This window comes from Oncorhynchus masou, unplaced genomic scaffold (assembly GCF_036934945.1).
Source record: "Oncorhynchus masou masou isolate Uvic2021 unplaced genomic scaffold, UVic_Omas_1.1 unplaced_scaffold_1376, whole genome shotgun sequence".
Taxonomy (NCBI): Eukaryota; Metazoa; Chordata; class Actinopteri; order Salmoniformes; family Salmonidae; genus Oncorhynchus; species Oncorhynchus masou.
In genome coordinates this window covers 22,685-48,867 of record NW_027003669.1, presented here as the reverse complement: position 1 = coordinate 48,867, position 26,183 = coordinate 22,685, and the positions used below count along the sequence as shown (strand labels likewise).

The following is a 26,183-nucleotide window of genomic DNA, read 5'->3' as shown; positions in this document are numbered from 1 at the left end:
GCATATGGCTCGATGGCCGCGGGGAAAGCATATGGCCGATGGCCGGGGGGAAAGCATATGGCTCGATGGCTTTCAGCGGGGGAAAGCATATGGCTCGATGGCCACTGGGGGAAAGCATATGGCTCGGAGTTAGGCTTCCCGGGGAAAGCATATGGCTCGATGGCCGCAGGGGAAAGCATATGGCTCGATGGCCAAAAGCGGGGGAAAGCATATGGCTCGATGGCCACGGGGGGCTCGATGGCCGCGGGGAAAGCATATGGCTCGATGGCCACGGGGGGAAAGCATATGGCTCGATGGCCGCGGGGGGAAAGCATATGGCTCGATGGCCGCGGGGGGAAAGCATACGGCTCGATGGCCGCGGGGGTAAAGCATACGGCTCGATGGCCGCGGGGGGAAAGCATATGGCTCGATGGCCGCGGGGGTAAAGCATACGGCTCGATGGCCGCGGGGGGAAAGCATATGGCTCAATGGCGGCGGGGGGAAAGCATGAAATCGATTATGGCTACACGCACATCACAGTCTACGTCCCAAATGACACCCTATTCCCTATGTAGTGCACTCTATGGGTCCTAATCAGAAGTACTGCACTATATAGAGAATAGGATGCCATTTGGGATACAGCACACATCACCCAGGCAGGTGTGAACCAAAGACTGGATGATTGCTGATGTAGGGAGACGAAGGTATCTACATATCAGAGATGACTAAGTTTGAACCTCTTGAAGCTAAGGGACACTTTTTATTTTTGGAAAAATAACGTTCCCAAAGTAGACAGCCTATTTCTCAGGACCAGACGCTAGAATATGCATATAATTGACAGCTTAGGATAGAAAACACAGTTTCCAGAACTGTAAAAATATTGTCTGAGTATAACAGAACTGATATTGCAGGCGAAAGCCTAAGAAAAATCCAATCAGGAAGTGACTCATATTTTGAAACCGTTGTCTTCCTATGCATCCCTATTGGCCATTGAAAGGGATATCAACCAGATTCCTTTTTCTACGTATTCCCTAAGGTGTCTACAGCCTTTAGACGTAGTTTCATGCCTTTATGTTGAAGAATGAGCGTAAAGGACCACATTGCGTAAGTGGCCAGGTGATTAACAAAAGGCTATGCTGTGTTTCGCTATATTTCACTTGTGATTTCATGAATATGAATATTTTCTAGTAAGATTATTTGGCCGTTGTGCTATGCTAATTAGTGTAGTTGATGACAGTTCTCCCGGATCCGGGGGATGGGTAGTTCCAAGAGTTAAAGGATGGATGAGTCCTATTGGGAGTGAGTCTACAACACAGGTGTTTATCACTTAACACTTTAAATCCCCCGCAGATGGAGAGATGGATCCAGTTGATATATTGTGCACACTTGCGCTCACACACACACACACCTAAGACAGGCAAAGACCATCCATGTGCTCATGGAGGAATGACACACAGACAGAGACACACCTCATTCTGCAGATGAAGGATCGTCTGGAGCCCATGCACATCCTCATAGACGACTGTTGCCCCTCTTTCTTCACTGTTCCTGTCTTCAGGTCCAGGATACGCCCTGAGGAGACAGAGAACATGCGATGAGAGACGTTCACACACACACACACAGCCTTGCGTCATGCTGAGGTCCGGGAGTAGAGCTGCGCCACTGTTTCTGTCAGGAAGATGTTTGTTCGTCGGTGTATCCCTCCCTCGTTTCTCATTAAGTGTATGGAGAGGAAAAACAATGTAATTCCTGATATTTAGTCTAATGTAATAAATGGAGAGAATGTCTCTTCCTTTTCTCTCCCTCTGTCTGTCTTTCTCTCCACCCCATTTAGACTATTAGCTGCATCATTACTAGTCTGTCGGAGAAACATGTCTACAGTAATTCCAGACAAATAAGCTTTGTGTGTGTGTGTGTGTGTGTGTGTGTGTGTCCTGCAGCGATCCGTTCCAGCTGACCCCAGTGTTTTTAACCCAGAGGAATTCCCCCTCCACACACAGTCTGAGCTGCGTTGCAACTAATTTGTTTGTTAGATGACTGGGGGCTTAGATCATGCTAACAGCTATCGAGTTAGCTAGCGCCAGCCAGAGGTTATTCAGCAGGACAAGGAGAGGATTCAAGCCACACAACACGTTGTACACTCTCCACAATTCACATTCCAGCTATAGACTACACAACAGGCCAATTCAGGGCCGGGGAGGGGGGGGCATTTGACAAGGAATGTTGATGACAGGTGGGGGGGTTTAATGTTGAAGCTGGACAACCTGCCAATAACATTAGTGTAATGAATGCAGCATTAGACAATGTTAACTCTCCAAACTCCCAAAGCATTGATGTGGTCATCTATACTGTTCTATTATTGCAGTGGCTCCTCAAGGGGGAGGAAGCGATCAGTGTTTGACCCCAGCTAAAGGCTGGATTGTAGTTTTGGCTACAGTCTTGTATTGGAGAGGATACAAGGATCTCAGCTCCCTCTCTTCCGGAGACTGACCCATGAAGGTCAAACGAGAGCTCTAGACGAATACAACCCATCTTAGCACGGACATTGCCATTGAAGGTTTCCACCATTTTAAAGTAGGAGATAAGGCCTCTTCCTACCTCTATGGACTGACCACTATGTTTAGATAAAGACATGGGGCTCTAGGTGCCCTGGGATGACATATGACTATTATCATTGGCCAATTAGGTCAGGAGTCCAATTAGAAGGCTCTGGTTTCGAACGTGTTGAAAGGCTTTACCACATACCTCCTAGGGTCTTTCTCATGGATTGTTGACAGGTTTTCAAGCTCTATTGGTTTGATTAAAAAACATCAACAACAAAAACACTGCTCTGAAATACATCTCTAAAACCCACATGCACAGGTTATTTACCATTATAAACTGGGTGATTTGAGTCCTGAATTCTTATTGGCTGACAGCCGTGGTATATCATACTGTATACAACGGGTATGATAAAACATGTATATTTACTGCTCGATTTATGTTGGTAACTAGTTTATATGTGACCCATATATCAAGGCTAAGGGCTGTGTCCAGGCACTCTGCGCTGCATTGTGCATAAGAACAGCCCTTAGCAGTGGTATATCAGCCATATGCCACACCTCAAACCTTATTGCTTAATTATTACCATGGTTTACCATGAAGAGGATGGAGACAGGAGATGAGGTTATTTACCACTATTATTACCATGAAGAGGATGGAGACAGAAGATGAGGTTATTTAACACTATTATTACCATGAAGAGGATGGAGACAGGAGATGAGGTTATTTACCACTATTATTACCATGAAGAGGATGGAGACAGGAGATGTGGTTATTTACCAGTATTATTACCATGAAGAGGATGGAGACAGGAGATGAGGTTATTTACCACTATTATTACCATGAAGAGGATGGAGACAGGAGATGAGGTTATTTACCACTATTATTACCATGAAGAGGATGGAGACAGGAGATGAGGTTATTTACCACTATTATTACCATGAAGAGGATGGAGACAGGAGATGAGGTTATTTACCACTATTATTACCATGAAGAGGATGGAGACAGGAGATGAGGTTATTTACCAGTATTATTACCATGGTTTACCATGTAGGGATAGAGACAGGAGATGAGGTTATTTACCACTATTATTACCATGAAGAGGATGGAGACAGGAGATGAGGTTATTTACCACTATTATTACCATGGTTTACAATGTAGAGGATAGAGACAGGAGATGAGGTTATTTACCACTATTATTATCATGAAGAGGATGGAGACAGGAGATGAGGTTATTTACCACTATTATTACCATGAAGAGGATGGAGACAGGAGATGAGGTTATTTACCACTATTATTACCATGAAGAGGATGGAGACAGGAGATGAGGTTATTTACCACTATTATTACCATGAAGAGGATGGAGACAGGAGATGAGGTTATTTACCACTATTATTACCATGGTTTACCATGTAGAGGATAGAGACAGGAGATGAGGTTATTTACCACTATTATTACCATGGTTTACAATGTAGAGGATAGAGACAGGAGATGAGGTTATTTACCACTATTATTATCATGTAGAGGATAGAGACAGGAGATGAGGTTATTTACCACTATTATTACCATGGTTTACCATGTAGAGGATAGAGACAGGAGATGAGGTTATTTACCACTATTATTACCATGGTTTACCATGTAGAGGATAGAGACAGGAGATGAGGTTATTTACCACTATTATTACCATGGTTTACCATGTAGAGGATAGAGACAGGAGATGAGGTTATTTACCACTATTATTACCATGGTTTACCATGTAGAGGATAGAGACAGGAGATGAGGTTATTTACCACTATTATTACCATGGTTTACCATGTAGAGGATAGAGACAGGAGATGAGGTTATTTACCACTATTATTACCATGGTTTACCATGTAGAGGATAGAGACAGGAGATGAGGTTATTTACCACTATTATTACCATGGTTTACCATGTAGAGGATAGAGACAGGAGATGAGGTTATTTACCACTATTATTACCATGGTTTACAATGTAGAGGATAGAGACAGGAGATGAGGTTATTTACCACTATTATTACCATGGTTTACCATGTAGAGGATGGAGACAGGAGATGAGGTTATTTACCACTATTATTACCATGGTTTACCATGTAGAGGATAGAGACAGGAGATGAGGTTATTTACCACTATTATTACCATGGTTTACCATGTAGAGGATGGAGACAGGAGATGAGGTTATTTACCACTATTATTACCATGGTTTACCATGTAGAGGATGGAGACAGGAGAGTAGAGGTATGTTTCCCAAACAAAACACCAGACCAGGAACACATTGGCTACATCAGATGTTATTTCCCCTGAGAGATCAACACACCCCCACACACTAAGACACCAACAAGTGCAAACAAGTTTGTTTGTGTGAGAGTGAGTTTCCTCTGCTGTGTTTGTGTGACCTCATGTTCTAACTGACGGAGGTTAGGCTTGGCTGGGCTTTCAGGACAGCAGAGAACAGGCGACAGGAGAGAAGTCATCACACACACAGGGCTTGGGTTTCGGTAAATGACTTAACAAGGTGATAGTTTAATCAGTGAATTCCAGGGCTGTGTCTGGAGGAGATGACTAAGATGTTCTCTTGTTAGCAGGAAAGCTGGCGGGCTAGCTGTTGTGTGTGTGTGTGTGTTTATGTGTGAAGCTTTCCTCTGCTTCTCTCCATCTGTCAGTTGAGCGCCACAGGTAAAGTTTATCCTGGAACTAATTCCATGTGAAACACTGCAGGGTAGAGGGAGAAGAAAAACACTGCTGCACATGTCTGGACACCATCAGCTGTGTTAGTGGGTTGATTTGTGTTGAGCTCCCGTTTATATAGTGTGTGTGTGTGTGTGTGTGTGTGATCCCCATTGGTCAGGGATGGTCTCCACTTAGTGATGATTTCAGGGAAAGCGGGAGGAAATGAAGGGATCAATACACTCCACACAGGAAGGGCGATCAGCTGGAATGACAGCATCCCAGGGAGATCCAAGGAAAGTGGAGCAGCAAAGACATGCAGACAGTTGTAGACTGTGTGTGTGTGTGGTGATGTGTGTGTGTGGTGTTATGTGTGTGTGTGTGTGTGTGTGTGTGTGTGTGTGTGTGTGTGTGTGTGTGTGTGTGTGTGTGTGTGTGTGTGTGTGTGTGTGTGTGTGTGGTGTTATGTGTGTGTGTGTGTGGTGTGTGTGTGGTGATATGTGTGTGTGTGTGTGTTTCTATGTGATATGTGCGTGTGTGCGCCAACTACCGTCCAGTTTAAAACCATGTGTTTCTATGTGTAGTGGCTCGGGGTTGTTTAAGGTCTAGGTGCGCCAACTACCGTCCAGTTTAAAACCATGTGTTTCTATGTGTAGTGGCTCGGGGTTGTTTAAGGTCTAGGTGCGCCAACTACCGTCCAGTTTAAAACCATGTGTTTCTATGTGTAGTGGCTAGGGGTTGTTTAAGGTCTAGGTGCGCCATGTGTTTCTACTACCGTCCAGTTTAAAACCATGTGTTTCTATGTGTAGTGGCTCGGGGTTGTTTAAGGTCTAGGTGCGCCAACTACCGTCCAGTTTAAAACCATGTGTTTCTATGTGTAGTGGCTAGGGGTTGTTTAAGGTCTAGGTGCGCCAACTACCGTCCAGTTTAAAACCATGTGTTTCTATGTGTAGTGGCTAGGGGTTGTTTAAGGTCTAGGTGCGCCAACTACCGTCCAGTTTAAAACCATGTGTTTCTATGTGTAGTGGCTCGGGGTTGTTTAAGGTCTAGGTGCGCCAACTACCGTCCAGTTTAAAACCATGTGTTTCTATGTGTAGTGGCTAGGGGTTGTTTAAGGTCTAGGTGCGCCAACTACCGAAGGAATCCAGTTTAAAACCATGTGTTTCTATGTGTAGTGGCTCGGGGTTGTTTAAGGTCTAGGTGCGCCAACTACCGTCCAGTTTAAAACCATGTGTTTCTATGTGTAGTGGCTCGGGGTTGTTTAAGGTCTAGGTGCGCCAACTGACCGTCCAGTTTAAAACCATGTGTTTCTATGTGTAGTGGCTAGGGGTTGTTTAAGGTCTAGGTGCGCCAACTACCGTCCAGTTTAAAACCATGTGTTTCTATGTGTAGTGGCTCGGGGTTGTTTAAGGTCTAGGTGCGCCAACTACCGTCCAGTTTAAAACCATGTGTTTCTATGTGTAGTGGCTCGGGGTTGTTTAAGGTCTAGGTGCGCCAACTACCGTCCAGTTTAAAACCATGTGTTTCTATGTGTAGTGGCTCGGGGTTGTTTAAGGTCTAGGTGCGCCAACTACCGTCCAGCTGTTTAAAACCATGTGTTTCTATGTGTAGTGGCTCGGGGTTGTTTAAGGTCTAGGTGCGCCAACTACCGTCCAGTTTAAAACCATGTGTTTCTATGTGTAGTGGCTGGGGTTGTTTAAGGTCTAGGTACGCCACACACATGCATGTGCGGTATGTGCTGTCAAACCATGTGTGTCTATGGAGTGTGACTCTCAGAGGAGATAAGATAAAGCAGTGACAGGCCACTGAAGTCCTCAACAGCTGCCATGTCACTGCTGCTTCTACTGGTCGACTTTCACCAGTGAAAAGAGTCAGACTTTGAAAACCAGGGTCAGTCGAGAGAAAATGACAATCAAAATTAAAAATACCAACAAATGTAATAAAATGGGGAAGGTAAAACATTTTCAGTGTAAACTAAAAACAACTATTACCAGATATAAAGTAAGTTGGAAAGATAATGGACCTATATACAGTATATTTAAATCATATTATCTTCTAGAACTAACAATCATCAAAATAAAATCTAGACAGTCAGAGAGAATCTAAAATTCTCCATGTCATGGCACGGTGCCTCTACTGATTTTGTTAGAATGTTTGAGTCACTCAGATAGCATAAGAACAAGGCATAAGCCATGGCAAAATGTGTGGAATTGCACGAAATTTGCTTTAAAACAGCAAAAACATCCACACTTTGCCACTGCTGTTGAAACAAATCCGAGGGGAAACACTGAATACAGATTTGTTTTTCCTTTGCAAAACATTTTACTACGGTTTGCGATTCAACACAACCCAGGTGTGAAAACTGGGTCATTGTTCCATCTCTGAATTGCCAGGGGATACACAACAGTGATGGAATGATAGCCGGGCACAGATGAATGTGCCTGGCTGGCACCAAGCCTCCCCTCTCCTTTAACAACCACAGCTACCCGTACTCAAATGACCAAAATAACAACATAGTTCGTAGTTCCAGGGACCATAGTTACGACACCGATTAGCCCTATGGCTTAGATCTTTTGGAACATATTTAGCAGCTGATAGGATTTATGCAGTAAAGGTACACTATGCAGAAATCGCTCCATACATGTTCCTGGTTGATAAAATTCAAATAGTTTGCCTAATTTCAGTTTGTGACAAAACAATCAAGTATAGTGTAGAGAATCATTGTACAATCTAAACCTCTGAAATATATTTTCAATAACAAAAAACATTGTATTTTCAGCTGTTTAAAGCTGGTGTACAAAACCATAAGCTAAAGATGCAAAAACAAAACTTTAGAACGGCAAGCATAGAAATAGCGCACATAGAACAGGTCTAGTGCTTCTTAGACTTTAAATGAGATCTATAACTCAGATTTCTATGTGAATTTGGTCAGGTCGCCCAAAAAGTTACATATTGCAGCTTTTATGTCAAGGAATGAGGAGCACAGACAATTGTTGAAGATATACCTGATCACGTCCTAATATGGAGAACAACTATTGTTACGGGAAATCAAACTGTGCATGCCTATGTCGTGTTACCACTGGTTTAAATCAAGAGACATGCAATGTCGTAAGTATAGACCCTGGGAGTTTAGCCCAAGACCCACCAACTACATAGAGTTTAGTTGCTGCCAACTGCTAAACAGTAGCTTCCCATGCAAAGTGGAAGTACAATCCTCATTTACAGAGAAGGGGGGTTTAGAAGGTTGTTATATACATCATATTTAATCATGGTTCTGGAAGAGTAGAGCCAGCTGTCTTGACTTGGTTGGTTTCACTCACAAACATGCATGTATTTGACGTAGATTCACAAAATATGCGCACACCTACACACCCAGGGTTTCCATTAGTTGGTAATATGAAAAGCAGATCAATAAAACTGGCGCCGGCCAATAAACAGGAATTTAAAAAAGAGAGCAAAAATAATGGTCCTTAGCCTATTCGTTGATGGAAATACCAGTCGACGGAAATACATTTGACCTATAAGTGTTTATTATTGGGGGGGGGGGGGGTAGATCAGCTTTAAAAACGTAGATAGTTTGTAGCTTCCATACATGTAATTGTCTGCATCGTTTCCAATCCCCCATATATATATATATATAAATAACCGGGCACAGATGAATGTGCCTGGCTGGCACCAAGCCTCCTCTCTCCTTTAACAACCACAGCTACCCGTACTCAAATGACCAAAATAACAACATAGTTCGTAGTTCCAGGGACCATAGTTACGACACCGATTAGCCCTATGGCTTAGATCTTTTGGAACATATTTAGCAGCTGGCTCTACTATATATATATATATATATATAGTGCCTTGCGAAAGTATTCGGCCCCCTTGAACTTTGCGACCTTTTGCCACATTTCAGGCTTCAAACATAAAGATATAAAACTGTATTTTTTTGTGAAGAATCAACAACAAGTGGGACACAATCATGAAGTGGAACAACATTTATTATATATATATAATATATATATATTTTTTTTTAATTATAAGCCACACACACAGTACCAGTCAAAAGTTTGGACACACCTATTCATTCAAGGGGTTTTCTTTACTTTTTTCTACATTGTAGAATAATAGCAAAGACATCAAAATTATGAAATCACACATGGAATCATGCAGTAACCAAAAATATATTTTATATTTGAGATTCTTCAAAGTAGCCTGCCCTGATGACAGCTTTGCACACTCTTGGCATTCTCTCAACCAGCTTCACCTGGAATGCTTTTCAAACAGTCTTGAAGGAGTTCCCACGTGCTGAGCATTTCTTGGCTGCTTTTCCTTCACTCCGCGGTCCTTCACTCCGCGGTCCAACTCATCCCAAACCATCTCAATTGGGTTGAGGTCAGGTGATTGTGGAAGCCAGGTCATCTGATGCAGCACTCCATCACTCTCCTTCGTGGTAAAATAGCCCGTACAGGTGTGTTTTGGGTCATTGTCCTGTTGAAAAACAGCTGTTGAAAAACAGGACAATGCAAACCAGATGGGATGGAATATCGCTGCAGAATGCTGTGGTAGCCATGCAGGTTAAGTGTGCCTTGAATTCTAAATAAATCACTGACAGTGTCACCAGCAAAGCACCCCCACACCTCCTCCTCCATGCTTCACGGTGGGAACCACACATAAGGCGATCATCCGTTCACCTACTCTGCGCTCCACAAAGACACAGCGGTTGGAACCAAAAATCGCAAATTTGGACTACATTTAAGTTACATTTAAGTCATTTAGCAGACGCTCTTATCCAGAGCGACTTACAAATTGGTGAATTCACCTTCTGACATCCAGTGAACAGCCAAAATAGTGCAAAATCATTAAGGGGGGGTGGTGACTTATCCTATCCTAGGTATTCCTTGAAGAGGTGTTTCAGGTGTCTCCGGAAGGTGGTGATTGACTAGCGGTCTAATGTCCATTGCTCGTGTTTCTTGGACCAAGCAAGTCTTTTCTTATTATTGGTGTCCTTTAGTAGTGGTTTCTTTGCATCAATTCAACCATGAAGGCGTGATTCACGCAGTCTCCTCTGAACAGTTGATGTTGACTCTGTGAAGCATTTATTTGAGCTGCAATCTAAGATGCAGTTAACTCTATAATAAATAAATAATAATATCCCATTTAGCAGACGCTTTTGTCCAAAGCGACTCACAAGTCGGCTGGAGCCACTACTTTTGCATATGGGTGGCCCCAGTGGGAACTTTGGGCCATGCTCTACCGACTGAGCCACACAGGACCCTAACTCTAATGAACTTATCCTCTGCAGCAGAGGTAACTTTGGGCCTTCCTTTCCTTTGGCGGTCCTCATGTGAACCAGTTTCATCATAGTGCTTGATGGTTTTTGCGACTGCACTTGAAGAAACTTTGAAAGTTCTTGGGATTTTACAGATTGACTGACCTTCATGTCTTCAAGTAATGATGGACTGTTTCTCTTTGCTTATTTGAGCTGTTCTTGCCATAATATGGACTTGGTCTTTTACCAAATAGGGCTCTCTTCTGTATACCGCCCCCACCTTGTCACAACACAACGGATTGGCTCGAAAGCATTGAGGAAAGAAATTCCACAAATTAACTTTTAACTGAAATGCATTCCAGGTGACTACCTCGTGAAGCTGGTTGAGAGAATGCCAAGAGTGTGCAAAGCTGTCAATAAGGCAAAGGGTGGCAACTTTGAAGAATCTCAAATATAATATTATTTTTAATTAGAATTTTACCCCTTCTTTCTCCCCAATTACTATCTTGTCTCATCGCTACAACTCCCGTACGGGCTCAACAAAGGTTGAAAGTCATGCGTCCTCCGATACACAACCCAACCAAGCCGCACTGCTTCTTAACACAGCGAGTGTGTGTGTCGGAGGAAACACCGTGCACCTGGCAACCTTGGTTAGCGTGCACTGCGCCCGGCCCGCCACAGAGGTCGCTGGTGCACGATGAGACAAGGATATCCCTACCGACAAAACCCTCCCGAACCCGGAAGACGCTAGTCCAATTGCGTGTCGCCCCACGGACCTCCCGGTCGCGGCTGGTTACGACAGAGCCTGGGCGCGAACCCAGAATCTCTGGTGGCACAGCTGGCGCTGTAGTACAGCACCCTTAACCACTGCGCCACCCGGGAGGCCTAAATATAATATAATTTAATAATATACATTCCCGTTCAAAAGTTTAGAAATGTCCTTGTTTTTGAAAGAAAGGCACATTTTTTGTCCTTTAAAATAACATCAAATTGATCAGAAATACAGTGTAGACATTGTTAATGTTGTAAATGACTATTGTAGCTGGAAATGGCAGATTTTTTATGGAATATCTACAGAGGCCCACTATTAGCAACCATCACTCCTGTGTGTTCCAAAGGCACGTTGTGTTAGCTAATCCAAGTTTATAATTTTAAAAGGCTAATTGATCATTAGAAAACCCTTTTGCAATTATGTTAGCACAGCTGAAAACTGTTGTTCTGATTAAAGAAGCAATAAAACTGGCCTTCTTTAGACTAGTTGAGTATCTGGAGCGTCAGCATTTGTGGGTTCGATTACAGGCTCAAAATGGCCAGAAACAAAGAACTTTCTTCTTAAACTCGTCAGTCTATTCTTGTTCTGAGAAATGAAGGCTATTCCATGCGAGAAATTGCCAAGAAACTGAAGATCTTGTACAACACTGTGTACTACTCCCTTCACAGAAGAGCGCAAACTGACTCTAACCAGAATAGAAAGAGGAGTGGGAAGCTCCGGTGCACAACTGAGCAAGAGGACGAGTACATTAGTGTCTAGCTGAGAAACAGACGCCTCACAAGTTCTCAACTGGCAGCTTCATTAAATAGTACCCACAAAACACCAGACTCAACGTCAACAGTGAAGAGGCGACTCCGGGATGCTGGCTTTCTAGGCAGAGTTGCAAAGAAAAAGCCAATAAAACAAATAAAAAGATGGCCAAAAGAAAGTGAGTGAAAACAAATACTTCAGAGTCAGTGTGCATTATCCAGACAGGACCCAGAGGCTGAGGCTACATGTAGTTTCATTATCCAGACAGGACCCAGAGGCTGAGGCTACATGTAGTTTCATTATCCAGACAGGACCCAGAGGCTGAGGCAACATGTAGTTTCATTATCCAGACAGGACCCAGAGGCTGAGGCTACATGTAGTTTCATTATCCAGACAGGACCCAGAGGCTGAGGCTACATGTAGTTTCATTATCCAGACAGGACCCAGAGGCTGAGGCTACATGTAGTTTCATTATCCAGACAGGACCCAGAGGCTGAGGCTACATGTAGTTTCATTATCCAGACAGGACCCAGAGGCTGAGGCTACATGTAGTTTCATTATCCAGACAGGACCCAGAGGCTGAGGCTACATGACAGGACCCAGAGGCTGAGTTTCATTATCCAGACAGGACCCAGAGGCTGAGGCTACATGTAGTTTCATTATCCAGACAGGACCCAGAGGCTGAGGCTACATGTAGTTTCATTATCCAGACAGGACCCAGAGGCTGAGGCTACATTATCGACAGGACCCAGAGGCTGAGACATGTAGTTTCATTATCCATCCCTATCATCTCCCTTCATCCTCTATCCCTTCATCTATCTCTATCCATCCCTTCATCCTCTATCCCTCCCTTCATCCATCTCTATCCATCCCTTCATCCTCTATCCCTCCCTTCATCTATCTCTATCCATCCCGTCATCCGCTATCCATCCCGTCATCCGCTATCCATCCCGTCATCCGCTATCCATCCCGTCATCCGCTATCCATCCCGTCATCCTCTATCCATCCCGTCATCCTCTATCCATCCCGTCATCCTCTATCCATCCCGTCATCCTCTATCCATCCCGTCATCCTCTATCCATCCCGTCATCCTCTATCCATCCTTTCATCTTTATATGATGGATGAGAATCCATCTCTCCCCATCTCTTTCTGACAGACTAAACTCAGAGTGAAGCCATGTGAAGTGAATCCAACTGTATACCTACCACTCCACCCCCTTTCCATCCCACCCTCACACCGACAGACGGAATGGAGGTTGAAGCATTTCATCTCTCACTTTGCCAGCGGGTCCTCATTCACTTTCGGCCTGGTCCAATCCCTATTCATATAATATGCATGCTCATCCAATCAGTAACCTCGGCATGCAAACAGCTCATTAGTCATGCGAGGGCGTGGGAGGAGTAACCAGGCTCACTCAATCACAGTGAAACATGAGGCTCATCACAGGCTGATCAGGGGCTGATGCAGGCTAAATATTTTATCTGGAGCTGTTTTCCACTCCAGGACAAATGATCAGGCTACACTGAGAAGACACCAGCTAGGAGATGAAATCAGTTAAACGTTCCAATTTCAGGGGAGTATATTCTACCCCTGTGCAGCAATCAGTGTTAATCTGAGACGTGTGGTTTGGGAGGCGACGGGAACATCCGTGTGTGTCAGAGCGAAGGAGAAATGTCAGCAGAGTTTTACATGGGGCGGCTCAGAACAGATGAGGGGGAACTCGCAGAGGGTGCATCCCAAATGGCATCCTATTCCCTATATAGTGCACTACCTTTGACCAGGGCCCAATTGAAATGGAATTTCACACCGGGAGCATGTTGTTAGCACTCTGTAGGATTACTGTCGCACTCCCACTCCAAAACCACAGTTTACCAAACATTATTAGAGATGAGTACATGTCCCACGCCTTCTGTAAACATGACTACTTGAGGTCTGAAACCCCTGGATAACTCCTAACACTCCTATCAACGACCATAGCATATGTAATACATGTCAGTACATGGTTAACACATCACATTGTACACAATGATAGATACATTTCATTTTTTTTTTTTTTACATTTTTCTGAGTGGCCAAACTGTACCATTGGTCCTTATGGGAGAAATAATGAGTTATTGACCTAAATTGACCTCAACAACCTTCTCTTCCCATCACTATGATTCCCATCACTAAGCTGCCGACAGCAACAACTGCTCCATCACTAAGCTGCCGACAGCAACAACTGCTCCATCACTAAGCTGCCGACAGCAACAACTGCTCCATCACTAAGCTGCCGACAGCAACAACTGCTTCATCACTAAGCTGCCGACAGCAACAACTGCTTCATCATTAAGCTGCCGACAGCAACAACTGCTCCATCACTAAGCTGCAGACAGCAACAACTGCTCCAAACAAAACAACAGTAGACTGAACTGATCTGTCTGGTCTCTCTCTGTCAGCGAGCTGGCAAACACACTTGATTCTAATCATGCACATACAGGCAGGCAGGCTAACGCTAACACACACACACACACACACACAAAACAGGGGGAGAAAGAAGGCCAGACAGAACAAAACATAGTTAGTTTAGTTACACTAGGTTTCACAATGAGCCAAGGCTCTAATGCTCTGACTGACTTCAAAGGGCACGTGTGTGTAAGTGTGTGTATCAAAGTGTGAGTCTCTAAGCGTGTGCATCCTCGATGTTCTCCAGAGGGAGAGAAGAGTGTGTGATGGTTGTGTGTTGTGGACCGTTAGATTCAGAAGCGGGGCTGTAGAGTCTATGTGAGGACAGATTGATGGTGGTATTCACATGGCTACAGTGCCCTCTAGTGGACAGTATATCCCTCCTAGTCAGATACAATACAGTGTCCTATGGATGCACACCTTTCTTCCAGGCAGGGAAACAGTCATTCTTGTTAGTCCTCCTAACCAGAGAGGTCTTAACTATCTTAACTATTGATGAAACAGTTTGGAGTAGAATTCCATAGCTAAAGTACGGCTTACTGAGCTATATTCAGAGGGGTTGGGTTTAATGAGGAAGACATATTTCAGTTGAATGCATTCAGTTGTGGAACTGACTAGGTTTCCCCCTTTCCCTTTATAGGATGCAAAAGAATCTGTCACGGACTTCTGGGAATAAGAGTGAGGACCATGGGAGCCGTCAAGAGAGTTGGGAATAGAACAGGATGGGAGCCGTCAAGAGAGTTGGGAATAGAACAGGATGGGAGCCGTCAAGAGAGTTGGGAATAGAACAGGATGGGAGCCGTCAAGAGAGTGGGGAATAGAACAGGATGGGAGCCGTCAAGAGAGTTGGGAATAGAACAGGATGGGAGCCGTCAAGAGAGTTGGGAATAGAACAGGATGGGAGCCGTCAAGAGAGTTGGGAATAGAACAGGATGGGAGCCGTCAAGAGAGTTGGGAATAGAACAGGATGGGAGCCGTCAAGAGAGTTGGGAATAGAACAGGATGGGAGCCGTCAAGAGAGTTGGGAATAGAACAGGATGGGAGCCGTCAAGAGAGTTGGGAATAGAACAGGATGGGAGCCGTCAAGAGAGTTGGGAATAGAACAGGATGGGAGCCGTCAAGAGAGTTGGGAATAGAACAGGATGGGAGCCGTCAAGAGAGTTGGGAATAGAACAGGATGGGAGCCGTCAAGAGAGTTGGGAATAGAACAGGATGGGAGCACTATCTGTCAGAGTTGGGTACATAACAGGATGGGACTGTCACTATCTGAGAGTTGGGAATAGAACAGGATGGGAGCCGTCAAGAGAGTTGGGAATAGAACAGGATGGGAGCCGTCAAGAGAGTTGGGAATAGAACAGGATGGGAGCCGTCAATCTGTCAGAGTTGGGAATAGAACAGGATGGGAGCCGTCAAGAGAGTTGGGAATAGAACAGGATGGGAGCCGTCAAGAGAGTTGGGAATAGAACAGGATGGGAGCCTGTCACTATCCGTCAGAGTGGGGAATAGAACAGGATGGGAGCAGGATGGGACTGTCACTATCCGTCAGAGAGTGGGGAATAGAACAGGATGGGACTGCCGTCAAGAGAGTGGGGAATAGAACATAACAGGATGGGACCGTCAAGAGAGTGGGGAATAGAACAGGATGGGAGCCGTCAATCTGAGAGTGGGGAATAGAACAGGATGGGAGCACGTCAGAGTTGAGTGGGGAATAGAACAGGATGGGACTGTCCGTCAAGAGTTGGGAATAGAACAGGATGGGAGCCGTCAAGAGAGTTGGGAATAGAACAGGATGGGACTGTCAATCTGTCAGAGTTGGGAATAGAACAGGATGGGACTGCACTATCTGTCAGAGTTGGGAATAGAACAGGATGGGACTGTCAATCTGTCAGAGTTGGGAATAGAACAGGATGGGACTGTCACTATCTGTCAGAGTTGGGAATAGAACAGGATGGGACTGTCACTATCTGTCAGAGTTGGGAATAGAACAGGATGGGAGCCGTCAAGAGAGTTGGGAATAGGACAGGATGGGAGCCGTCAAGAGAGTTGGGAATAGGACAGGATGGGAGCCGTCAAGAGAGTTGGGAATAGGACAGGATGGGAGCCGTCAAGAGAGTTGGGAATAGGACAGGATGGGAGCCGTCAAGAGAGTTGGGAATAGGACAGGATGGGAGCCGTCAAGAGAGTTGGGAATAGGACAGGATGGGAGCCGTCAAGAGAGTTGGGAATAGGACAGGATGGGAGCCGTCAAGAGAGTTGGGAATAGGACAGGATGGGAGCCGTCAAGAGAGTTGGGAATAGGACAGGATGGGAGCCGTCAAGAGAGTTGGGAATAGGACAGGATGGGAGCCGTCAAGAGAGTTGGGAATAGGACAGGATGGGAGCCGTCAAGAGAGTTGGGAATAGGACAGGATGGGAGCCGTCAAGAGAGTTGGGAATAGGACAGGATGGGAGCCGTCAAGAGAGTTGGGAATAGGACAGGATGGGAGCCGTCAAGAGAGTTGGGAATAGGACAGGATGGGAGCCACAAGAGAGTTGGGAATAGGACAGGATGGGAGCCGTCAAGAGAGTTGGGAATAGGACAGGATGGGAGCCGTCAAGAGAGTTGGGAATAGGACAGGATGGGAGCCGTCAAGAGAGTTGGGAATAGGACAGGATGGGAGCCGTCAAGAGAGTTGGGAATAGGACAGGATGGGAGCCGTCAAGAGAGTTGGGAATAGGACAGGATGGGAGCCGTCAAGAGAGTTGGGAATAGGACAGGATGGGAGCCGTCAAGAGAGTTGGGAATAGGACAGGATGGGAGCCGTCAAGAGAGTTGGGAATAGGACAGGATGGGAGCCGTCAAGAGAGTTGGGAATAGGACAGGATGGGAGCCGTCAAGAGAGTTGGGAATAGAACAGGATGGGAGCCGTCAAGAGAGTTGGAATAGAACAGGATGGGAGAGTGGGGAATAGAACAGGATGGGAGCCGTCAAGAGAGTTGGGAATAGAACAGGATGGGAGCCGTCAAGAGAGTTGGGAATAGAACAGGATGGGAGCCGTCAAGAGAGTTGGGAATAGAACAGGATGGGAGCCGTCAAGAGAGTTGGGAATAGAACAGGATGGGAGCCGTCAAGAGAGTTGGGAATAGAACAGGATGGGAGCCGTCAAGAGAGTTGGGAATAGAACAGGATGGGAGCCGTCAAGAGAGTTGGGAATAGAACAGGATGGGAGCCGTCAAGAGAGTTGGGAATAGAACAGGATGGGAGCCGTCAAGAGAGTTGGGAATAGAACAGGATGGGAGCCGTCAAGAGAGTTGGGAATAGAACAGGATGGGAGCCGTCAAGAGAGTTGGGAATAGAACAGGATGGGAGCCGTCAAGAGAGTTGGGAATAGAACAGGATGGGAGCCGTCAAGAGAGTTGGGAATAGAACAGGATGGGAGCCGTCAAGAGAGTTGGGAATAGAACAGGATGGGAGCCGTCAAGAGAGTTGGGAATAGGACAGGATGGGAGCCGTCAAGAGAGTTGGGAATAGGACAGGATGGGAGCCGTCAAGAGAGTTGGGAATAGGACAGGATGGGAGCCGTCAAGAGAGTTGGGAATAGGACAGGATGGGAGCCGTCAAGAGAGTTGGGAATAGGACAGGATGGGAGCCGTCAAGAGAGTTGGGAATAGGACAGGATGGGAGCCGTCAAGAGAGTTGGGAATAGAACAGGATGGGAGCCGTCAAGAGAGTTGGGAATAGAACAGGATGGGAGCCGTCAAGAGAGTTGGGAATAGAACAGGATGGGAGCCGTCAAGAGAGTTGGGAATAGAACAGGATGGGAGCCGTCAAGAGAGTTGGGAATAGAACAGGATGGGAGCCGTCAAGAGAGTTGGGAATAGAACAGGATGGGAGCCGTCAAGAGAGTTGGGAATAGAACAGGATGGGAGCCGTCAAGAGAGTTGGGAATAGAACAGGATGGGAGCCGTCAAGAGAGTTGGGAATAGGACAGGATGGGAGCCGTCAAGAGAGTTGGGAATAGGACAGGATGGGAGCCGTCAAGAGAGTTGGGAATAGGACAGGATGGGAGCCGTCAAGAGAGTTGGGAATAGGACAGGATGGGAGCCGTCAAGAGAGTTGGGAATAGGACAGGATGGGAGCCGTCAAGAGAGTTGGGAATAGGACAGGATGGGAGCCGTCAAGAGAGTTGGGAATAGGACAGGATGGGAGCCGTCAAGAGAGTTGGGAATAGGACAGGATGGGAGCCGTCAAGAGAGTTGGGAATAGGACAGGATGGGAGCCGTCAAGAGAGTTGGGAATAGGACAGGATGGGAGCCGTCAAGAGAGTTGGGAATAGGACAGGATGGGAGCCGTCAAGAGAGTTGGGAATAGGACAGGATGGGAGCCGTCAAGAGAGTTGGGAATAGGACAGGATGGGAGCCGTCAAGAGAGTTGGGAATAGGACAGGATGGGAGCCGTCAAGAGAGTTGGGAATAGGACAGGATGGGAGCCGTCAAGAGAGTTGGGAATAGGACAGGATGGGAGCCGTCAAGAGAGTTGGGAATAGGACAGGATGGGAGCCAGTCAAGAGAGTTGGGAATAGGACAGGATGGGAGCCGTCAAGAGAGTTGGGAATAGGACAGGATGGGAGCCGTCAAGAGAGTTGGGAATAGAACAGGATGGGAGCCGTCAAGAGAGTTGGGAATAGAACAGGATGGGAGCCGTCAAGAGAGTTGGGAATAGAACAGGATGGGAGCCGTCAAGAGAGTTGGGAATAGAACAGGATGGGAGCCGTCAAGAGAGTTGGGAATAGAACAGGATGGGAGCCGTCAAGAGAGTTGGGAATAGAACAGGATGGGAGCCGTCAAGAGAGTTGGGAATAGGACAGGATGGGAGCCGTCAAGAGAGTTGGGAATAGGACAGGATGGGAGCCGTCAAGAGAGTTGGGAATAGGACAGGATGGGAGCCGTCAAGAGAGTTGGGAATAGGACAGGATGGGAGCCGTCAAGAGAGTTGGGAATAGGACAGGATGGGAGCCGTCAAGAGAGTTGGGAATAGGACAGGATGGGAGCCGTCAAGAGAGTTGGGAATAGAACAGGATGGGAGCCGTCAAGAGAGTTGGGAATAGAACAGGATGGGAGCCGTCAAGAGAGTTGGGAATAGAACAGGATGGGAGCCGTCAAGAGAGTTGGGAATAGAACAGGATGGGAGCCGTCAAGAGAGTTGGGAATAGAACAGGATGGGAGCCGTCAAGAGAGTTGGGAATAGAACAGGATGGGAGCCGTCAAGAGAGTTGGGAATAGAACAGGATGGGAGCCGTCAAGAGAGTTGGGAATAGAACAGGATGGGAGCCGTCAAGAGAGTTGGGAATAGGACAGGATGGGAGCCGTCAAGAGAGTTGGGAATAGGACAGGATGGGAGCCGTCAAGAGAGTTGGGAATAGGACAGGATGGGAGCCGTCAAGAGAGTTGGGAATAGGACAGGATGGGAGCCGTCAAGAGAGTTGGGAATAGGACAGGATGGGAGCCGTCAAGAGAGTTGGGAATAGGACAGGATGGGAGCCGTCAAGAGAGTTGGGAATAGGACAGGATGGGAGCCGTCAAGAGAGTTGGGAATAGGACAGGATGGGAGCCGTCAAGAGAGTTGGGAATAGGACAGGATGGGAGCCGTCAAGAGAGTTGGGAATAGGACAGGATGGGAGCCGTCAAGAGAGTTGGGAATAGGACAGGATGGGAGCCGTCAAGAGAGTTGGGAATAGGACAGGATGGGAGCCGTCAAGAGAGTTGGGAATAGGACAGGATGGGGAGCCGTCAAGAGAGTTGGGAATAGGACAGGATGGGAGCCGTCAAGAGAGTTGGGAATAGGACAGGATGGGAGCCGTCAAGAGAGTTGGGAATAGGACAGGATGGGAGCCGTCAAGAGAGTTGGGAATAGGACAGGATGGGAGCCGTCAAGAGAGTTGGGAATAGGACAGGATGGGAGCCGTCAAGAGAGTTGGGAATAGGACAGGATGGGAGCCGTCAAGAGAGTTGGGAATAGGACAGGATGGGAGCCGTCAAGAGAGTTGGGAATAGGACAGGATGGGAGCCGTCAAGAGAGTTGGGAATAGGACAGGATGGGAGCCGTCAAGAGAGTTGGGAATAGGACAGGATGGGAGCCGTCAAGAGAGTTGGGAATAGGACAGGATGGGAGCCGTCAAGAGAGTTGGGAATAGGACAGGATGGGAGCCGTCAAGAGAGTTGGGAATAGGACAGGATGGGAGCCGTCAAGAGAGTTGGGAATAGGACAGGATGGGAGCCGTCAAGAGAGTTGGGAATAGGACAGGATGGGAGCCGTCAAGAGAGTTGGGAATAGAACAGGATGGGAGCCGTCAAGAGAGTGGGGAATAGAACAGGATGGGAGCCGTCAAGAGAGTGGGGAATAGAACAGGATGGGAGCCGTCAAGAGAGTTGGGAATAGAACAGGATGGGAGCCGTCAAGAGAGTTGGGAATAGAACAGGATGGGAGCCACAAGTCAAGAGAGTTGGGAATAGAACAGGATGGGAGCCGTCAAGAGAGTTGGGAATAGAACAGGATGGGAGCCGTCAAGAGAGTTGGGAATAGAACAGGATGGGAGCCGTCAAGAGAGTTGGGAATAGAACAGGATGGGAGCCGTCAAGAGAGTTGGGAATAGAACAGGATGGGAGCCGTCAAGAGAGTTGGGAATAGAACAGGATGGGAGCCGTCAAGAGAGTTGGGAATAGAACAGGATGGGAGCCGTCAAGAGAGTTGGGAATAGAACAGGATGGGAGCCGTCAAGAGAGTTGGGAATAGAACAGGATGGGAGCCGTCAAGAGAGTTGGGAATAGAACAGGATGGGAGCCGTCAAGAGAGTTGGGAATAGAACAGGATGGGAGCCGTCAAGAGAGTTGGGAATAGAACAGGATGGGAGCCGTCAAGAGAGTTGGGAATAGAACAGGATGGGAGCCGTCAAGAGAGTTGGGAATAGAACAGGATGGGAGCCGTCAAGAGAGTTGGGAATAGAACAGGATGGGAGCCGTCAAGAGAGTTGGGAATAGAACAGGATGGGAGCCGTCAAGAGAGTTGGGAATAGAACAGGATGGGAGCCGTCAAGAGAGTTGGGAATAGAACAGGATGGGAGCCGTCAAGAGAGTTGGGAATAGAACAGGATGGGAGCCGTCAAGAGAGTTGGGAATAGAACAGGATGGGAGCCGTCAAGAGAGTTGGGAATAGAACAGGATGGGAGCCGTCAAGAGAGTTGGGAATAGAACAGGATGGGAGCCGTCAAGAGAGTTGGGAATAGAACAGGATGGGAGCCGTCAAGAGAGTTGGGAATAGAACAGGATGGGAGCCGTCAAGAGAGTTGGGAATAGAACAGGATGGGAGCCGTCAAGAGAGTTGGGAATAGAACAGGATGGGAGCCGTCAAGAGAGTTGGGAATAGAACAGGATGGGAGCCGTCAAGAGAGTTGGGAATAGAACAGGATGGGAGCCGTCAAGAGAGTTGGGAATAGAACAGGATGGGAGCCGTCAAGAGAGTTGGGAATAGAACAGGATGGGAGCCGTCAAGAGAGTTGGGAATAGAACAGGATGGGAGCCGTCAAGAGAGTTGGGAATAGAACAGGATGGGAGCCGTCAAGAGAGTTGGGAATAGAACAGGATGGGAGCCGTCAAGAGAGTTGGGAATAGAACAGGATGGGAGCCGTCAAGAGAGTTGGGAATAGAACAGGATGGGAGCCGTCAAGAGAGTTGGGAATAGAACAGGATGGGAGCCGTCAAGAGAGTTGGGAATAGAACAGGATGGGAGCCGTCAAGAGAGTTGGGAATAGAACAGGATGGGAGCCGTCAAGAGAGTTGGGAATAGAACAGGATGGGAGCCGTCAAGAGAGTTGGGAATAGAACAGGATGGGAGCCGTCAAGAGAGTTGGGAATAGAACAGGATGGGAGCCGTCAAGAGAGTTGGGAATAGAACAGGATGGGACTGTCACTATCTGTCAGAGTTGGGTACATAACAGGATGGGACTGTCACTATCTGTCAGAGTTGGGTACATAACAGGATGGGACTGTCACTATCTGTCAGAGTTGGGTACATAACAGGATGGGACTGTCACTATCTGTCAGAGTTGGGTACATAACAGGATGGGACTGTCACTATCTGTCAGAGTTGGGTACATAACAGGATGGGACCGTCACTATCTGTCAGAGTTGGGTACATAACAGGATGGGACTGTCACTATCTGTCAGAGTTGGGTACATAACAGGATGGGACCGTCACTATCTGTCAGAGTTGGGAATAGAACAGGATGGGACCGTCACTATCTGTCAGAGTTGGGTACATAACAGGATGGGACTGTCACTATCTGTCAGAGTTGGGTACATAACAGGATGGGACCGTCACTATCTGTCAGAGTTGGGTACATAACAGGATGGGACTGTCACTATCTGTCAGAGTTGGGTACATAACAGGATGGGACTGTCACTATCTGTCAGAGTTGGGTACATAACAGGATGGGACTGTCACTATCTGTCAGAGTTGGGTACATAACAGGATGGGACTGTCACTATCTGTCAGAGTTGGGTACATAACAGGATGGGACCGTCACTATCTGTCAGAGTTGGGTACATAACAGGATGGGACCGTCACTATCTGTCAGAGTTGGGTACATAACAGGATGGGACCGTCACTATCTGTCAGAGTTGGGTACATAACAGGATGGGACTGTCACTATCTGTCAGAGTTGGGTACATAACAGGATGGGACTGTCACTATCTGTCAGAGTTGGGTACATAACAGGATGGGACTGTCACTATCTGTCAGAGTTGGGTACATAACAGGATGGGACCGTCACTATCTGTCAGAGTTGGGAATAGAACAGGATGGGACTGTCACTATCCGTCAGAGTTGGGTACATAACAGGATGGGAGCCGTCAAAGAGAGTTGGGTACATAACAGGATGGGACTGTCACTATCTGTCAGAGTTGGGTACATAACAGGATGGGACTGTCACTATCCGTCAGAGTTGGGTACATAACAGGATGGGACTGTCACTATCTGTCAGAGTTGGGTACATAACAGGATGGGACTGTCACTATCTGTCAGAGTTGGGAATAGAACAGGATGGGACTGTCACTATCTGTCAGAGTTGGGTACATAACAGGATGGGACTGTCACTATCCGTCAGAGTTGGGAATAGAACAGGATGGGACTGTCACTATCTGTCAGAGTTGGGAATAGAACAGGATGGGACCATCACTATCTAAATGTTTTTCTCTCCAGTCGTGTCTGTTTGGCGCGGTTTCCTCCCAGTCGTGTCTGTTTGGCACGGTTTCCTACCAGTCGTGTCTGTTTGGCACGGTTTCCTCCCAGTCGTGTCTGTTTGGCACGGTTTCCTACCAGTCGTGTCTGTTTGGCGCGGTTTCCTCCCAGTCGTGTCTGTTTGGCACGGTTTCCTCCCAGTCGTGTCTGTTTGGCGCGGTTTCCTCCCAGTCGTGTCTGTTTGGCACGGTTTCCTCCCAGTCGTGTCTGTTTGGCACGGTTTCCTCCCAGTCGTGTCTGTTTGGCACGGTTTCCTCACAGTCGTGTCTGTTTGGCACGGTTTCCTCACAGTCGTGTCTGTTTGGCTCGGTTTCCTCCCAGTCGTGTCTGTTTGGCGCGGTTTCCTCCCAGTCGTGTCTGTTTGGCACGGTTTCCTCCCAGTCGTGTCTGTTTGGCACGGTTTCCTCCCAGTCGTGTCTGTTTGGCACGGTTTCCTCCCAGTCGTGTCTGTTTGGCACGGTTTCCTCCCAGTCGTGTCTGTTTGGCACGGTTTCCTCCCAGTCGTGTCTGTTTGGCACGGTTTCCCCCAGTCGTGTCTGTTTGGCACGGTTTCCCCCAGTCGTGTCTGTTTGGCACGGTTTCCTCCCAGTTGTGTATGTTTAGCGTGGTTCAGCGCAGAACAGACACAACTGGGAGGAAACCGCGCTGGCTTCCTCCCAGTTGTGTCTGTTTAGCACAGTTTCCTCCCGGTTATGTCTGTTTAGCATGGTTTCCTCCCGGTTGTTGAAGGTGATGTGGAATTTCTTAAGGTTTGTTTTTATGTTGTATTTGTAGCATTTATTTTGCCCGCCAGGGGCTCACTAACCTTCCTTCATCGGCGTGAGTTGGGCATCCGGGTGACATGGAATTCCATCATAGTTGGTGCTGTATTATACACTGAGTGTACAAAACATTAGGAACACCTGCTTTTCCATGACATACACTGACTAGGCGAAACCAGGTGAAAGCTATGATCCCACTTGACAAATCCACTTCAAATCAGTGTAGATGGAGGGGAGGAGACAGTTTAAAGAAGGATTTATAAGCCTTGCGTTATTCAGAGGGTGAATGGGCAAGACAAAACATTTAAGACAAAACATTTGCTTTTGAATGGGGTATAGTAGTAGGTGCCAGGCACACTGCTTTGAGTGTGTTAAGAACTGCAATGCTGCTGGGTTTTTCACGTTCAACAGTTTCCCGTGTATCAAAAATTATCCACCATGCTAAGGACATCCAGCCAACTTGACAACTGCGGGAAGCATTCAACATGGGCCAGCTTCCCTGTGGAACACTTTCAACACCTTGTAGAGACCATGCCCCGACAAATAGAGGCTATTCGGAGGGCAAAGGGGGTGCAACTCAATATTAGGAAGGTGTTCCTAATGTTTTGTACACTCCATGTAGTAGTGGTGATGCTGTTTATGTTGGCCTCCTCCAGGACGCTGGTGTTGGTGTGCCTGTCCTCGCAACTGATCCTCAGGATGTTTTGTGAGGATCTTTGGAGGTGTTGTTCCAGTGCCTTCAGGTATCTACTGTAGGTGGTCCATGCGCTCCGTCTAGCAATGTGGGAAAGACAACAGCTTTGTAGACCAGTATTCCGATGAACTTCAGGGCAGCTGTATTTTAGTGTTCACCAGAAGTGTGGTGTAAAGGCCTTCACAGGTTCAAAAGTTGAACCCGTTCCGAAATGGATCTGGGGCTTTCCCATCCGGAACAGATATGCATATTTTAAAATAGGAGACCCGTTCCGAACGGACCCGAAGACAACTAGACCCGTTCCATATAGACCTGGTCGGCTCCAGACCCCCAGCAGAAAAGTACATTTTTAAGCTACTTTATTAACTCAAGCAGATAAAGCACAAGGGAGTGGAGGTAGAGAGAGGTGACGCTCTAGCAAGGGTCGTGCTGTGTGTGTAGTACGGTTGGGCGGTTTCTAGATTTTCATATCATACCGTCCTTCTCTCATTCCGGTTTACAGTATAACCGGCTTAGTGCACAAGGCGGCGCCAAAAAAAGTCCATTGGGCATCCGTTACCAAAATGCTAACAAAATTAGCACAAGTAAAAGTGCATTTCCCTGGAGGGTGTTAGCTAAATATGCTAACGAGCGCAAAAGAGCGAAAATAAACAAACTTGCAAAGACAGGAAATCCAGCTCATAAAGTTAATTTATTTAACCAGGCACGTCAGTTAAGAACAAATTGTTATTTACCATGACGGCCTACCCCGGCAAAACCCAGACGACGCTGGGCCAATTGTGCACCGCCCTATGGGACTCCAATCACGGCATGTGATGCAGCCTGGATACAGGGACCGCTGCGCCACTCGGGGCCCCGAGTCGATTTAAATGAATTCTTATTTACAATGACGGCCTACCTTGTTCAAGAGCAGAACAACAGATTTTTAACTTGTCAGCTCGGGGATTCGATCCAGCAACCTTTCAGTTACTGGCCCAATGCATTTACCACTATGCTACCTGCCTGTCGCCACCCTCCTACCT

General features: G+C 47.0%; 1 protein-coding gene across 1 annotated transcript in view; it reads right to left on the bottom strand.

Moving 5' to 3' along the window:
* Window positions 1-26,183, bottom strand: part of LOC135530545 (aryl hydrocarbon receptor nuclear translocator 2-like) — a 132,922-nt gene that overhangs the window by 89,371 nt on the left and 17,368 nt on the right. The window contains 1 exon segment of the mRNA XM_064958846.1: window positions 1,449-1,551. Coding sequence (XP_064814918.1) covers window positions 1,449-1,551 — 103 coding nt within the window.